Genomic DNA, 17237 nt, shown 5'->3' on the forward strand with positions numbered 1-17237 from the left:
GCTGGAGGTGCAATAGCAGTTTATAATAGCCAAGGTTGCCAAGCCTGAGGTTAAGCTCGGAGAACTATATTTAGGCGCTTCAACAGGTGGCCTGATGTACAAAAGTGCTGAGCCTGCGAGCTCCTGCTCAGCTACTTAAACACTGAAATCCATGGGCCAGCTGAGAGAGGTCAGGACTCATGAATGTCCAGACATGCACTCAGTGCCTGAATATGTTCACAGGAACACAGTACAGTGTCTTCCCTTTTAATTCTGCTTACTGTATATTTTGAGTTAGAAACTGATTTATCTAGGTAATTGTTATTTTCTCCATTGTTGTAGAAAAGCTGATGCCTGACATCCCCCGTCAGTTCTCTCTTCCTCATACAAGCATTGAGTCAGTTTGGTGGCCAGATCCTACTGTTAATACCAGAGGGACACTGGCTGATTTCACCTTTCCTTTAGAAAATAAAAAAAACCAGTAAAATTCAATGTTCAGTTCTTATCAGTCAGTGTTTCATGGTCAAAACATAAGCGATACCTTAGTTTCCCTTTGTGCAAAATATTACTGCCCTGGTGGGATGGCTTATGGATCACTGCTCAGTTTCCTGATAGGTGTTGAAGTTTGGGCATCTATTTCTGCTCATAGCGGGCGGAACGCAAGTTTTTGGAAGAATGTTGCAGAACAAAATTCTCTCCAGCCACACAAATTCTGATGATCAAAAAAACCATCTTCATCTTTCCAAAAGCTTCATATGAGATGTGATAAAATACTCCGTTTAAACTGCTGTTAACACTGACATGTCTGCATGAAATGTTTCCATGTAGCCGAAATGGCATATTTTAATGACATAAATGTTCTTCAAAAAACAATAATCAAGATTCTTGCCGAATTCCTGAGTGTTTGAATGAATCTGATTTTAGTCTGTTATTGTTTTCCTCATGAATGTTCTATATAAGAATGCTTCTTGATACATAATACAGCTGTTGAAAGTTTAGTGATCTTTTGGCATGTGTCAATTTAAGCCATTATACCTTGCAGACAGTTCATAAGTCCTAGACAAAAGCTAAATACTACTTTATCCAAAGTTCTTAGATGTGGCCATTGCTGGATCAGAAACTCCCTTGTTTGGTCTAGAGGCAGATCTGAACGGGGACCGATCCAGCGCAAAACAGTGCTGCCCAGATTCTGAAATCATATGAACAACAGACTTTGCCTGTAGTGAATAATTAAACAAATGAGCCTAATGTTCCCCGCCTGTGTTGATTTTGGCTTATTAATTGTGTGTGTGATCCCGTGACCCGTGTTTCGCTGCGAAGAGCAACCCCCTCGCTGGCGGTGCGTAGGGCTGCCTCCCGCTTTGCTCTCCATCACTGAACAAACACAGCACTTCTACTGTATTTAGTTTAACACCCCTATATAAGTAGGCTCAGGATTAGACCTTCTGTTTATAAGACCAGGTTTAAAGCAAGTTTGTTTTCTCTGCTTAATCCAGATTAAGAAGAGATTTGCATTTTGTGTCACTCTTCATTAGCTACAAAGCCCGCTAGGATGTATCGCTTGCTGTGTGATTGCACGGATGCTACAACACTCTCTGATCATGAGCTCAGTTATAAGGACATTCCTTATAATTAAGTGCAGTGGATCTTCTAATTGTTTTAATACGATGCCTCTGCTTTGTCATACTTTTAAATTCAGCTGACAGATTGGCTTTTTGTCTTCAGAGGCATCAGCTGAGTTTAACCTTGCTTTACTTTAAGAAACAGCAGATAGGGCAAGCATAAGAATTTATCAGTCATAAATCATAATTGCCTGTTTCAAAGAAAAAAATTATATCCGTACACTTATAATACTATTGATTTTGCATCACTTTTACATGAATATTTAAGCTTTTGTTCTTTGCTTCGCTTGAGCTTTGTAACAAGGTAACCCTTAGAAGGCTTTCACAAGCTCCTGTTTTTTTTCGTTCAGGGCTGAACTGTGCTGTCATTGAATCTGATTGCAGATCTCCTCCAAACATGGAGCTGAGATTGTGCCCTATGAAAGGAAAACAAGCCTATTATCCTTTTAACACTACAAAATCATATTCAAGATTGGTTTTTTTCTTTTTTGGAATAAATACAAGCATGTCAAGGCGAGTATTCCAAACGGGTTTTGACTACTAAAACCCCAGAGATGGACTATCTATTAACCTGAATGCCACAGAACAAAACAGTGGTTTACGTTGCAGGTATGAAAGCCAGTTTCACCATCGAGAAGGAAACAAACTGTGTATTATTAGGAATTTATAATCTTTCTTCCCCCCCAGACTTTTGCAATACTAGTCCTTCATGGATTTTGACTCTTGCTTTCATTTTTGGTATATAGCCAGCTCAAGTTAAGATGAGGACAGAAAGACGGGAAGGATGTCTGTGATAGCTCAAGGAATTTTTTAATCAAAGAAAACCAGTATTAAGTAAATACCCAGATTCAGCCTAGTTCAAAGAGCTAAAAAGGACTGTCGCTGATTCTGCTGTTCCAGCTGCTGAATGCCAGATAGTCCATGATCAATCATCTGGCTGACCCGGTACTTTTCCCCAGCACAACGTACTAATTTGTATTAGATCTGTAGATTGTGCAAGTGCCGTATTTCATCATCTGGGTAAGTCCAGAGATGGCCAGACCGCAGCAGCATATGGCACTGGGAGTGCAGATCATGGGGCAGTCTTTACGGCTAATGCAGTGCTTAACTGCCCCTCGCAGTTCCGTGCAGTTTCACGACTGAGCTCGTCAGCCTCATTTGTGGGAATCGGGACTCTTCCCCTCTTTATCTAGGTCCTGGCTGAACTTCATTGCCAGCTCCGCATCTTTCTCACTAACAGGGAAGCAGTCTGTGATCCTCCTCAGCCATCTGTGCTTCATCCATGATCTCACATGTGACTTCTTATTCTAGCTGCAGCCTCATTAACTTTCAATACCCACAGTCTAACACGCGTCTACTTGGGGGCTCAAAAGGAGAGGTAGGGCAAGGTCATTTTCTGAAACTTGATTACATGGTTCAGCAGGAGCTGCCCAAGTCTGTTTGAACACAGTGGCCTTGAGCAAAAATTCCCTTTGCTACTCCTTATCTTAGCAGAGATCTACAGGCTATTTGCACTGTTCAGCAGTTAAAGGGGGAAAAAAATCAAACCTAAAGAAATCAAACCTAAAAGCTTTTCACACAGATAACATTGAGAAGTACCTTTCTACAATGAAGGAATAACAAGCAGAGGGCAGCATGCTGATGCAAACGAGTTTTCAACCAGAGGACGTTTTCAATATTAATAATAAAGTATTTTGTAAAATTAATGTTTCGTGACAAGAGAAGAAAATGCCCTCTCTCTTCCTAAATTAGGTGTGCCCGTTTCTGCCCCTTGCCTCAGACGCTGGCAGATTGCACTCACGGAGAGAGGATAGCCCAGCAGAATTACACATTGTGGTTTTCTTTTGGGGGTGCTTTTAGAAGCTGGAAAGGAGGAAGCTGTGTCACATTAAAGTACAGGCTTTAGTCCCTTCTGACTTAACAGTTCAAGTGGTAAACTGGATATGCTGGTACCCAGAGGAGTTTTAGGAATAGCATGAACTAAACAAACAGCTCCTTCAGGCATTCCTTTCTTTTGATTAAAAATGCTGTGACTGTATGATAAAAATCAGACGTTAGTTTCAAAAGTGAGATCTTTTTCTGTGCATATGAAGTGCTCGGATGGGTTAGATTTTGCTATCAGTCTTCCTTGTTAGGGGATGAATTTTGGCATCACTGCTACTGCAAACATTGCCTCCGTGTTTAGCCCAGAGCCTGTGTAGTTCACCAGGATAAAAGACTGCTCACGTGAATAGAGTAGTTCCAAGTTTTGGGCGCAGAGCATATCAAAAGCTTTCTAATATTAAGTCCTTGCCCAAGCCGAGAAGGAAGACGTGCCACCTTTTGTCCTAGGCAAGGGCTGCAGAGTCAAGAGCCTGTTGGTTGTGACCATCTGGCACTGCCAATGCCTCTAAGGGAACTGCTGGAGAAGTGTGACTGTTTTCCCTCTTTACCTAACACAGTTCAAGGAGACAGACAAGCAGCCTCTCTGCAGGCTCGTTGATTTTTTTTTTCTTTACCACTTAGCAGAAGTCCAAAGGACTGAGCCGAAAAGTAAAAACAAAACGCAAACTCCTTAGCTGACTGGTGTCAAGTGGCACAGGTCCAAGGATCAGGCCTGCAAGCTTTAACCAGCAGAACAGGTTTCTATCCATCCAGATTACATCGGGATGCCTTCATATTTCTTCAAGGAAAGAAAAATGGACGTTTTCTGAGTTGTAAGCCACAACCTCAGGCTACAACCCAGGTAGAAGACATTTTAAAAAAGCAAAACAGAAAACAGCTCGCTGGCCCAAAGGCAACAGGATTCTTGTCCCAGTCAGCCCTCAGGCAGGAGATTTTAATTAAGAATCCTAGTAAGGAACTATTTTGCAAGTCTTCAAAAAGCCAATGTTCAAAATGGCCACCTGCAGCCCAAGAGAGACATGTAATTGCTCCCATAAGCATGGGATATGCGTGAGTTCTCTGTTTGCCTATGCACAGAAATATTTATGATCAAGTTTAGATGCACATTGATGTACACAAGAGAGATGAGGCAAGACCAGTCTTTCCAACAAATTATCCAGAAAACTTAAAATATCCAATGTGTATCTGCTATACATTGGAAGAAGCGGTATGCATCTGTTACAATGTCTTATTAGGTTCTATAGTAACTGTGCCCGTTTCAGGAAAATATCCTGATTTTACTGGGAAGTGTTAGATGAAACTCGGGCTCCGTGTACACCAGGGGCTGGAAAGGCAAAAAATTAATAAAAATATTTGGATGCATAAAGAATGGGATGAAAACTAATACAGAAAATATTACAATGGCTTTATGGAGATAGTTTCTTTTTACTCTTAGAATTCTCTGTCCAATTTTCATTGTTCCCCTCCCCAAAATATAAATCAAACATACAGCATGTTCAGAGGTAGACTAAAAAATAGCAGAGGAATGTAAAACTTCCATTTGAAGGGAAGAAGAAAATATTAGATGTGTTTATTTTATAAAGGAAGTGAATAAAAATGAAGATGATAGAACTATTTAAAACAATGAATGCTATAAAAAGGGAAAATATTAAAATCTGTGTAGTTGTCTTAGAATGCAAGCTTTCAAGGGAAAAAATAGGGGAATTCCAAAATAATGAAGGGGAAGGCTTAAAAAAAAATATATATTTAGCCTGTGGAATTCATTGCTGCGAGACCATGGTGAGGTCAAGTATATGCCGGCCCTCAAGAAAGGAGGGAGTGTTTACACTGATAAGAACATATGAACTTAGAAAAGTGTATTAAAGAAGAATATTTAAAACTAAAGCTGTTGTGGAATATACAAAATCATCTGCTAAATAGTGTTTATCATGAAAATGGTATGTACAAATTATCTCACAATTTCTTATGATGAAGTCTCTTGCTCTTCACCCTGGGGTAGGTGATATTGGTTACTAAGACTAATATTTTCCTGATTTAACTGTCCCCAGAAATTTGTTTATGAACTTCTGTTTACAAGATTAGTAACAAGCAATTTTGCATTGAGGATGTTTATATCAGCATAGGACTCTCTATGTCAAAATAAATAATGCTTGATTATCTACAGTCACTTCACATGTTTATAAAAGTTGATATGAACACTCCCCTGTGTTTTCCTCAAACCACAAATATTTATTCTTGGTCCAAGCTTGGAATACACTTGTTGGATGTGTACACACTGACTGGGGAAAATACATTTTAAGTAGTATCTTAATTAGCAGCTAAGTAACCTACGGTGCAAAAGCCCCACTATGAAGACAAGTTTTAAATGCTGTAGAAGCTCATTTTGTTGACAAAAGGATTGATAAACTGTCAAGCACACCTTCAAGAATTTGTGGTCTTTTCCTGTAAACACTTTTCCCCTTGAAACATGTTTATTTTAACCTTCCTAGATTCTAGATCAATTCACATGAAATGAGCATCCGCAATGCAAAGTGAATACCCAAAATGCAAAATGACAAACTATTTTTTCTCCTGCAAAGTTTAGTTTATACAAGTCACCAAGGCAAAACTCAGCACTATGTTATGAGATAGAAAGTGATGTGATAACAAGTTCTTAATCGGTGGGTTAATGTTTATGGTTAAAGCAAATTTTGGACACTCAGCTTTTAAACTAAAGTGTGCTGTTTCCCTCAGGGAAAGGCTGTTCTTATTTATATTAGAAAATACTTTAAAAACTGAACTGAGTCTTGACAGTTTTTCAGAAGTTGTCAGTTATGTTCATGTGCCAGCAAATGGCCACCACATTCCCTGCTGTTGTCTGTTAAGTGTCTGCACTGCTTGTGCCTGCTCTGGCATTTTTTTTCTATTAAACTGAAGAAGCAAAAAAGTTCATCATGGCTACAGCATGTCTGTAAGCAGGTTACTTTATCCCCATTTCCTTCTTCTTGTCAGTCCTTTAATGATACAAGCTTTCAGTACAAATGTATGTGAAACATGAGCTTTTCGGCTTAGAAGAAAATTAAAGAGCAATGACACGAATTCCACCTGAAAATACAATTTGCTTGCTACATAATGTAAACCTTATTAGTCCTCACATCACTGAACTCCATGCACCAGTAGATGTAATCCATGTCAGTGTCTTCCCATTTTCCAAGACAGACTGATTAGCTGAGTTTTATGGTAAGATCTCATACTAGAAAGATATCATTATCTTTGATAAAATCAATGCCAATTTATATCAAAATTCAAACATCAAAGAATAAGCAGCATCTTACCAACCATTCTCACTGCTGCTTCTGAGGTTTTTTTAGTTCATGTGCTCTTTTATAATGGAGAAGAAGGATTGTGCTTTATTCTTCATCCCACTGAAATGAAATTACCAGCTTCCATCGCCAAGCCAAAAAAAATCAGTTTGAACAATGCTTTCAGCTGATCGTTGGCCAGGGAATAACTGGAGGTTTTTTGGGGTCCTTACAGAATGTGCCATACCAGGACAGACAACTGGTCCATCATAGTCTCATCTTGCTTCTGGAATCAGCCTTTGCCTCACATCCTCTCTGAAGACAGAGTTCAGCAAACCTCTGTAACCACTGTGCTGTTACCCATTAGTGTACAGCATGCACCACAGAACGAGGAGGAAAATGAAGAGAGGTGAGCTGTCTGTATGCCCTTCCCTAAAACAAACTTCTCAAAATTGATCAAATGGCTTTTCAACTCAAAAGCCAGACTGTGTTAGAATATAGGCTAGTATATTTTCAATAAACTCAAAGTGAGGAATCCGGAACAGAAGTAGAAAATGCTTGTAGCCAACTCCTGCTGCGATGTTCTTGCAGCGTGGAATCAGACCTTGCTTCCAGTTTTATTTGCAGTCAATTCAGTAACTTTCTGAGCTGCAGCAAACTCGGCAGCCTCCCCTCTGCTCCCTAGCAGGTTTTTCTTTCCGGCGCTTCTGTGGCCTAACTCAGCAACCTCTCCACCTGAGCATGATTTTGCCATACTCTTCAAGCTGTACAACCTCCTCCCCCCATTCCTAATCATCCACTGCCAGGATAGGAGCAACATACACATCCCCTGGAGGAATCCACCCAGCTGCTTCTTTTTTAAAGGAAGATGATGAAAAATGGAGAGAAAATCTATAAAAGACACACCACAGTGATGAAAGGAGGACTTTGATTTGAAGCTTGAGTTTTTGTCTGATTTTAATGGCCAGCCCTGGAGAATCGGTCATCATTTAAAAAATCACGTATGGTTACGGCCCTGTAACATTACACATGGTGAAAGATCCCGCAAGCAGAAATAGCTCTTAAATGATGCTTGTTTGTTCCCATTGTCTCACACCTATGTCCTTAGACACCTTAGACATGTTTGCGGCCTCACTGACATCCATGGGCTTGAGAGCTTGAGCAGTTACAGTTAACTGTAAATTGACAAAGCGTGGATGGTTCTTGGCTGGAGGTTTGATGTGTCGGGTTATCAAGAGAAAGCAGCAGGATGCATTCCCTTTAGAATCAGAGAAAATGGCTCGTATATACGTGCTTACACAGATGCAGAATAAATTATTTTCAGAATAAATGTTACTTTACAACTTCATGTGTTACATGTCTTTTCTTTCTGAGAAAGAATCAGGACTGAGTAGCTGAGAAGGTTGATTTCTGCAAGCTCACCCCCTCATTTGTTGAGGCACTTGAAGTGAATAAATCCAGTGGCTTGAGGACTGAGGCGAGGGGATCTCATGATTAAGCCCTGTAAATGCTGCCACGGTAAAGTTCCAGTGCAATGCGGAAGTTACTCCCAGCGACTTTCTCAGAGTCTCACCACACGTGTTTCCTCTTCCTCTGCGCAGCCTGGTGTTAGCTGCAGAACATCCGTCCAGCCTAAGCTGGGGTCACTGTCTGCTGCGCTTTTAACACGTAGTGTTCTTAGAGGTTTCGAAATCTGGTTGTAGGCGGCTCAGACTTGGACAGCCAACAGCGGAGGTTACTTTTGACTTCACCTCCATTGTGTCTGGTAACACTCCATCCATAAAATGGGAGTAAAATCACTTCCTCCCTGCAGAGGAGCGCTGTGAAAATAAATTAATAAATAGTTGTGAAGCATTCATCTGTTATACTACTGAGCACTGGAGGAAATCTCTTGAGGAAATTAGTTCTGTCATCAGAACCGGGCTTAAGTGGCATGCAATGGATAAGGCAGGAGGAGGCCTTGATTAAACAATGAAGCTGAAATAAAGTATCTGTGCGCATGAATTAAGCCCCCTTGCCTGTGTGCCGAAGGAGGTAGGAGTCCTCTAAGAGACTGCAAGTGTGCTTGTGTAACCAAAGACTGTATCAAATGGCACCGTGCAGCGTGCACATCATAGAAACCTCACTTTTCTGTCCTTTCAGTAGTGGTTACATCTTTAAGACCTGGCTAACTTAGGAAAAGACCTTGCACAGAAGAAGGTGAACTTCTGTAGGACCACCGTCAGAACATCTAACAGATTATTTCCTGGGGCGGTACGATCCATGGATCAGGGCTTGGTTTTTACAGATCTGTGCAGGATCTTCGGACATGGGGTGATTCTGGAATTGTGTACCTTGAACTGACCTTCACCACCAAACTACAGTATTACTTCATATACAGTATTAGCCAGCCACCACAGGAGAACAATTTTCAGTAAGAATCAACTGAATATGAATGTGTGATTCTGCAATTAAAGCTTGATTCAGACCAGCAACAATCTTCAGGGGCATCACAAGTCCTTGGCTGCCAAAGAAAAAGTCTTCTGTTAAGGTGGGCTTTTCTGTGGACGTTTTCTGTGATCCAGTCATACAACACCCAATTCAGTTCCCACTGCAGTCAACAGAAAACCACTTCTCTAAAAAAAAATCGTATTGGAATTGTATCCTCAATCTGCCACCTCCTCAGTTTCCCCATCTGCGGGGTGGGAATAAGCAGGCAACATTGAATGGTAGCAAAGTGCTTTGAGATCCTTGGATGAAGGAGGCCAAAATCCATGGTATTATTCTTGGTCTCGTGACAGACTGGATTTCACTTACACACCGTTAGTTTGAGAAGTGTGTTATGTTATTTGCCTGTCCACGCTAACAATGACAATAAATCACTCTCCACACTTCACCAAGAGAACGAAGCGTTATTTACAGATTATAGTGTGGGTAAGGCAGAAATACTGTTCCCATCACTACAGTAAAGGATCTGTCAGCACTTTCATTACCATACTTTAACTCCAGTGGTTTGCAAGCCCATTTTGATTACCATTACCAAATAGACTGCTATTTTTCAGCTTTATTAATGTTAAGTGAGTAAATCATGGAAGTTAAAATTGTTTTTGTTCTCCCATAACTAAAATTGGCTTGAAGTCAAAAAAATGAAATGTGGAAAGCAGTTCAATTTGTCCAAAAGAGAGAGATAAAGAAGTTAAAGGAGTGGCCACTTCACATGCTTACGCTGTAATCTCATGATCATTCATCTAGATCTGTATTGACATGATGATATACCGGAAAAACTAATATTCCTCTGGAGTTCTTCCAATTGGTCGGATACCTACTATCATTTTTTAAAACTGCTTAAATACACATTTACGTTGTGTCTGGGTGGTCCTTGGGTTAAAGAATTTGCTTTCAATAACTTTCCATCAAACATATATTTTTTATTTTTAATAAAAAAGAGGAAATTAAAGACAAAACCCAATGTTATTTTAACATTCAGGTTTCAACAATAATGAAATTCAAATTTAAGCTTGACACACCATCCTAACTCATTCAACAATGTATTTTTAAGAAATGCCAATAATGGGATGAGTTAAGAAGAATAAACCAGCCCTAAATGAAAACTCCTAAGTTATGTTTTGTTCCTGAAAAATATGTGGGCGTGAAGGATTTCTCCCTTATGTTTTTATAAAAAGAACTTGGGACCTTAAAACTGTGAGCTTTACTTGATCATGCTCAGGCTTTCTTTTTTGGAAAAGGCTTGAGATGGACTCGGGAACCCCAAGCTGAGGGATTTACACAGGCCATCTCGGTTGCCTACCTTGGGAAGGGGACTCAGTAGTCCGTGATACTTCTGAAGGCAAAAGGACCCCAGCCTGGACTCTGCTGAGGATTCCCCGGAGCTCCTGAACGCTGATTTCGTTCAGCATGACTGAGGAAAACGCGCTCGCTCTCTCGGAGGAGGCCTTATCTTCTGTGATGAGGAATGGGGTGAGACAACCACATATGCTGTTCTTGTCGTGCCTCTGATTGTCTTTCCAGATGCAATGCCCGTGGTGCCTCATGCCGAGTACCTCTGACGGGCAGTACTGGGCTATTGATTTGCATTTTACTGTGCGTTAAGGTCTTTTAAAAGCCTTCTATGTTCATTTAAAAGGCTGCAGTGGGACAGAAAGAAGGAAAGTTGCCTGCTTGCCTTGTTTTAGCTGCTGCGCTGGAGAAATACAACCTTGTGGAAGGAGAGGAGAGGAAAGTGTGCTGTGCTGCAGGCTGCAAAGCAGACCGGGGGCAGAGGAAGGACTTCTCAGAAGACAAAGCATGGCTCTGCAGCAGGAGCAGAAACTGGTGACTGCTTGGAAAAGGAGGGAGCAAACTATACAGAGGCCTGGCTCAGGCTGATGGAAAAAGACTGCCGTGTCAGAAGGTCTCTGAAGAATACGTAGAAAGGTGGGAAACCATTCAAAAATGGAATTTAGAGATGTATCTCTCTCTCCCTCTACACACACACAGGTGCGTGTGCATGCACTGACCATGTAGTGTTACTCTGTTTTATCCAGCAGTTCTGTGTTTTTAATTTCCACCTGTATTGTTTTAATTCAAAATCAAATAAAATCCAGCTTCAGAAATTCAAAGGTCTGTAGTGGTTTGGGGATGTTTACAATATGGAAAAAGTATAGGTAGCTGCAACTCAGAGCTCTGGCTGACTCAGGTTCCTTTCACGTTTGCATCGCTCTGCTTTTCCTCCAGCACCCTGGGCAAAAGAAGTATCTTTACTGGCCACCTCGTATTTGGAAATCCAGTTGAAGATCACGAAGTACAACGTCTAATTTTTCCTAATGGGTCTTAGAGTCTGTGGCTAGACGTTTTGATGTTGAACCTTAGAGTTACCTGATCTCTACAAGGATTGCACTCAACCTTTATTTTTGTTTTCTGGTATTGGAGGAAAGATAGCTGATGCTGTCACAGAGACACGATACAAAATCTTGGCTTCCTTGATTTATTTAAAACTTCCCTCTGAGCATTAATGCCTCTGCAATGAGACAAGTGCCATATATTAATTAGCAAATGTCAGGATTAAGCCAACGATTAGCAATCTTATGCCACCTCATATAGATCATTGATTAGCAGCAAACGTACAAATTTGTTGCACGAAATTGGAAGCTTAATATAAATGGTAATGAAGTAAATTATGATGAACAAGCCCAAAGCATCCTGTTTAATCTTGACTTTACATGGTGACAAAAGCACAACATAGATAAGCAGACAGATATGCAGCAGTACTGTTTTCTCTAGAAGCTAAATTGTCGGTACTAAAGCGGATAGAAAAATACATTTCTTTGTAAAATATGAATTTTCAATTGCTTAGATACAAAACTCAAAATCAGGACTTCAGCGTGTGTAACTTTTGGTGGTTCATGAGAATCACAACCGAGAGAGAGAGATGAGAAAGGGGGTGAGACAGCCCATAAGCCCTTTTTCTTGTCCAAGCTGAGGGAAAAGAAAAAAAGAAGTGGACAAAACATCAGCTGTGAAATGTCTGAAACCACAAGACAGCTTCTGAGTTTTAAAATCCTTCTTGATTTTAGCAATCATTATGCTGGATGCTCTTTTCTGAGGATACGTATAACTGCAGGCAAAACTGAATTATGATGTTAGTCCTGAGAATAACGGGAACAGAAGGACAGACCGTGTGTGGACAGAAATCCCCTTTTGTCCCATTGCTGACAATTACTCCCAAACCAGTAATCATTTGGGGAGGAAGCAGTAGCTTCATGCAAACACTATGATCTAGAGGTCATGCTTCCTTGCCGAAGACATACAATTTCTGTGATAAATCCCCCGTTTCTCACAGTGCTACAGCTCTTGTCCCACAGCCCTCTCCACGAAGGACGAAAGGATAGTCAGCCATGAACCACGGCCGTAGAGTACAGCACATCCCCTCGGGTAGACGCTCAGCCTGTGGGAATGCAGCTGTCCCCGTGGGACAGCGAGACCCTTCTTTCTCCGTATTTCACCCGTAAACTGATTTCACGTGCCTGCTCCTGCCCCGAAGAGCGAAGAGACCAGCGCGTCCTCCGTCCCCACAGACGAGGCGGCAGACCCCGTAAAAGCGGCGCGGAGTTGACTCGAAGCGTGCGAGGCCGTCCTCTGCCCCAGGCGCCCGCCGCTTCGTCCCAGTCTTCCCTCCAGAAGGTAAAACCAGGCCTGAGGCAAAATGAAAAAGATGAGGCATAAGGTCAGGCAGCCCCCGGTGCGGATCCCATCTGGGGTTGTAAGCCAAACGAACCCTGGGGTACGTAAAGAGGGTTTTCTGCCAATATGGAAGCCAAACGAACCCCGGGGTACGTACAACCCTACCGGGAAAGAGGGGTTTCTGCCAATATGGAGAAGCCCACACAACAACCTCGGTCGAATACCCCAGTCAGCTTCTAAAAATTTTTTTTTTTTTAAGCAGGTATTCCTTAAAGCTTCCTTTTTTTTCGAACCGGCTAAACATCACGCCACAGATTTAAGACACTCGGGTTGTTCGCGACAGCAACGCCGAGCTCCCTTAGAAGCGTACTGCCGGCGCCCTGTGAGGGGCTGACCCCGCCTGCGCCGTGGCAGCCCTTCCCTCACAGAAGGGTCCTGGCGGGACGGGGTGCCCGCCCGCCCGGCAACCGCTACTCCGCCCTGAGGCGAAGGTCCTCTCGTCCCTGAGGGGGAAGCAGACTCCCTCCCCCTCCTCTAGCCGCGGCGAGAGGGGCTACCGCCCCCCCTCGCTTTCTCTTCCCCCTCCGCCGGAGGATCGCGGCCGCACTCCCTTTCCCGCCCTCCGTCCCTCCTCAGGCCGGGGAGGAGGCTGCCCGCGGTGGGCGGCGCCATCGCCGGTGGCCGCGGGGGGGCGCCGGCCGCCCTCTGCCCGGCTGCCCGTGGCGGTCAGCGGCAGTCCCGCTGCCCGCTCGGCGCGCAGCGGCCGGGCATGGAGGAGCTGCCGCCGCCGCCGCCGCTCTGCCCTCGCTCCGCGGCCTGAAGCGCGTCCGCACTCAGTAGATCCCGGCGGGGAAGGGGGCCATGGGCCGCCTCCCCGAGGCGCGGGGGTTGTGAGGCGTTAGCCGGCGCTGCTCGGAGGCTCGGGGAGCCCGGTGAAGGCTGCGGCCGGGAGGGCAGCGCCTCAGCGCCGGTGACTCGGAGCGGGCGGGCAAGGCAAGGCGGCGGGGAGAGAGGGGCAGCGGGGGCGGGGGGGAGCGGTGTGTGCCCGCTCCGCCGCCCGCCCGCGCCCGGCGGCGGCGGTGGATGGATGCGCCATGGCCACGCTGGTGTGCCGGGTACAGCTGCTGGATGACACCGACCCTTTCAACAGCACCAACTTCCCCGAGCCCACCCGGCCGCCGCTGTACACGTTCCGGGAGGACATCCCCCTCGCCACCCAGCTGGCCGGGGTGCACCGTCTCCTCCGCGCCCCGCAGAAGGTACTGGGGAGGGTGGTCGTCTGGGGGGGGCATGGGACCGGGCGAAGGGGCAGGCAAGCGGGGGAGACGAGCCGAAAAGCAGCCCCGTGGACCGCTGGCCGTGGCTCTGGCAGCCTAAATAATTTCCTTAAATCCTCGGGAGAGGTCCCCCGGGGGGGGGGGGGCTGCCCCGCTGCTCTCGTGTGTTCCCAAACGCCTTCAAGGGCACCTACTGCCTCTGCGTTAGGTTGTAGCTGCTCTCCGTTTTCCTCAGGAGGAAAACAAAAAACCCAAAAACCAACCCAACAACCCACCAAACCGAAGCCCTTGGTGGGGTATGGAATATTACGCGCCCGTCCCTCGCTAGCGACTTCTGAATATCTGGGGGATGTTGAGGAATAACGCGGTGTCTAAGGACAGCCGAGCTGCGAGGAGCGCGGTCGCGCAGGCAGGAGCTGAGCTTTGCTGTGGTAAGGTTTAACGAGCCAGGGCTTTGGTAAAAATAGCAGTGCGTCTGCTGCCCTTGAAACGATTGGTACCGCTAGTCCTGCTCGCGAAGAGCTGCTGCGCGTTGCTGCCACGGCCCTTGTCAAATCTTACCTATCTCTTCTCGCATACTTCTTCTAATACGTAGGCTGGCATCTGTAGTTCTGCCCTTGAAGTCGGGCACCCGGGCATGATACTTGAATTTTCAAAGCAGCGCCATTGATTGACATAATAATAATCGTCCTTTCATTACTATCTTGTATCTGCACGTTAGTTCTGCAGAGCGCACCGAAGAAAAAAGGAAAAATGCCCACTTCTTTTTTTCTGCCCAGAAAAGAAAACAAAGTAAAAGTTGTAAAACTCTTTTATTTGCTCGCTGATAAAGTGGGAGGAAAATGGTCTCTTAACATCACTTGTTGTGTTATATCTTGCTCTTGGGAGCTTGCGGGAAGATGACAAAGGGCTGTGTGTGCCCTTAGATTTAAGGGTGTCCAGAAGCCCATAAAAGTATTTCAGAGAAAAGCTCTTGGAGCAGACAGAAGTTTTGCATTTGGAGAACGGTTTCTCGCATAATAGTTGCCAAGGATACAGCATCCAGCGAGCAGAGCTCTGCCTAACGCACAAAACCTTTGGAAGCCCTTGGTGCGCTGGGTCAATTCTGTTTTCATGTGCTCAGTCGTCCTCAATTCAGAGACTGGTCCCATTGTTTTCAAGGGAGGCTTTTTTTTGAGTCAGAGCTAATTAAAAGAAGGGCCCGATGGATTCCGACACCTAACGAAGTAAATAAAAAGACAGTTTAAAATCTAGATTTGCAGTTAATTCAACATCATTTACAAGGGTATTCCACTGTGTTGTGTTTTGCTTTTACTTTGTTTTGAATACTGTCTTGGCATTTTTTTTTTTTTTTAATAACCATGGCTTTTTTTTTTTTTTTAATAACCCTATACTAACCAACACCCCCCCTTGCCCCCATTTAGTGTCTTAGGAGCCACCCAAAATCCATGGCCACTTCTACACATTTAACTCCTGCCCTGTGTTTCAGCGTGCAGTGTGTTTCTCAAGTTTAATTAGTTTGGAAACTGGATTGCAGACTTTGGATGAAAGATGGCCAAAGTCTCTAGAGGTGCTGTAAACCCAGCTATGAAAGATAGCTGCTCTGTTAAAGGGAAGTCCTGGCCCAGTGATGTGTTAATCTGAGGTTCTGACTCTTGCAAACATTTTGTTTCTGCTGTTGTAATGATGTGGGCAGGCTCACTGCAATCTGCTTACGTGGTTACAGTTACCTTTGTGTTTGCAGAACCAGGGCCTGTTTCTAGAGTGCCTTAATTACCTCTCTTGGCCTTCTCTTAGCTTCTACAAAGAAGGAGGAAGAAAAGGGTTGATTAGACTTGTTTACCTTTACTACTTATACTGAAAGCTTAGTTCATTGTGTGCACTTGCACTTAGTGCAACCTTTCTATGTTTGGCATTACATCTTTGTGTGTGTGATTTTGTAGAACCAACTGATTTGTTGCTTTTTAAGGATAGTCTTTCCATTTTCTTTTTTGGAGGTGGGAATATTCTTTCTGCAGCTTTTCTTCAAGACTGTATTTACCTGCTCTCTAGAAGATCACCACATTTGTTGACCGAGAAGGATTTTGCTCCATTTCTCCCAGAGATCAGGACAAACTCTGTGATCTCGGAGGAATGCAGCTGTCAAAGCAGAGCATAGGTTGAAATTCAGATGTCAGCTCACACTGACGTATTTGAGGCTTGATCGATTAATTGCTTTGAAAATTAGTGAGCTAGTGGATTGATGGTCCATTTAGTATCTTGATGGTGACTAGAGCAAAATATCTTGAAACAGATGTAGGAGCTCATAGCTCAAATACATAGTAATGCTGATGTCTAAATCATTCCTGAAATCTTATAAAGTGTTGGCCTTTTTGCCAGCAAGTTTGAATGATCGATGCTAGTTTTCTTTCATCAGTTTTTAAGTTATCTTCGTTTGACTTGGATGAATATTCACTTATTTTCTGAGCAGAGGTGCCAACTTGCTGCCTTCAAATCACGGGCTGGTTTGTACATCTCCTCGTAGATGGTGTTCTGCTGTGGGATGTACTTGAGAGAGTGAAGTTGGTAGCGAGAATCCAGCTCACTTCAGTGCGTGTCAGATTTCACCATTGCTGAGTTGAAGTTTGTAGTGACGATGGTCTTTTTGTAGTTAATAAAATAACTTGTATACTGCAAGTCATTGTAAGTTACATATTATAAACAATTATTAAGAAAACCATTTAAAATTCAAATGAAAAATGCTATGACCCGTCATAGCATGTCGTTAGTAGCTTTTCTGTAACCAGCAAGTATTATAGTTTTGACTCCAAAGGTCAGCATTTCTTTAGTCCAGTTCTTTGGAAGTATGACACTTGATTTCATATGTTGGTTTTATTACTTCTTCTCTTTAAACTTACAAGTATAGTTCAGTCTGGATGCAAGTCTGGATCTATGAAGTGTCTTCTGATTGACAGTGTTTTTAGATCCTCGTGGAGGAGCGCAGTGAAATTAGGCAACGGAGTTCCATGAATACTGGCTAGGATGGGCTTTACCGC

General features: G+C 43.6%; 1 protein-coding gene across 10 annotated transcripts in view; it reads left to right on the plus strand.

Moving 5' to 3' along the window:
• The first annotated feature begins 13653 nt into the window (after positions 1 to 13653).
• Positions 13654 to 17237, plus strand: part of FHOD3 (formin homology 2 domain containing 3) — a 393264-nt gene continuing 389680 nt past the window's right edge. For 5 of the 10 annotated variants that reach the window (XM_069778696.1, XM_069778703.1, XM_069778704.1 and 2 more), the window contains exon 1: positions 13655 to 14184. In XM_069778696.1, coding sequence (XP_069634797.1) covers positions 14020 to 14184 — 165 coding nt within the window. In that variant the 5' untranslated portion in view covers positions 13655 to 14019. Of the gene's footprint in view, positions 14185 to 17237 lie in introns of all 10 variants that reach the window. The other 5 variants (XM_069778694.1, XM_069778695.1, XM_069778698.1 and 2 more) reach the window with 2 other exon arrangements.

This window comes from Haliaeetus albicilla, chromosome 3 (genome assembly GCF_947461875.1).
Source record: "Haliaeetus albicilla chromosome 3, bHalAlb1.1, whole genome shotgun sequence".
NCBI classification, from domain to species: domain Eukaryota; kingdom Metazoa; phylum Chordata; class Aves; order Accipitriformes; family Accipitridae; genus Haliaeetus; species Haliaeetus albicilla.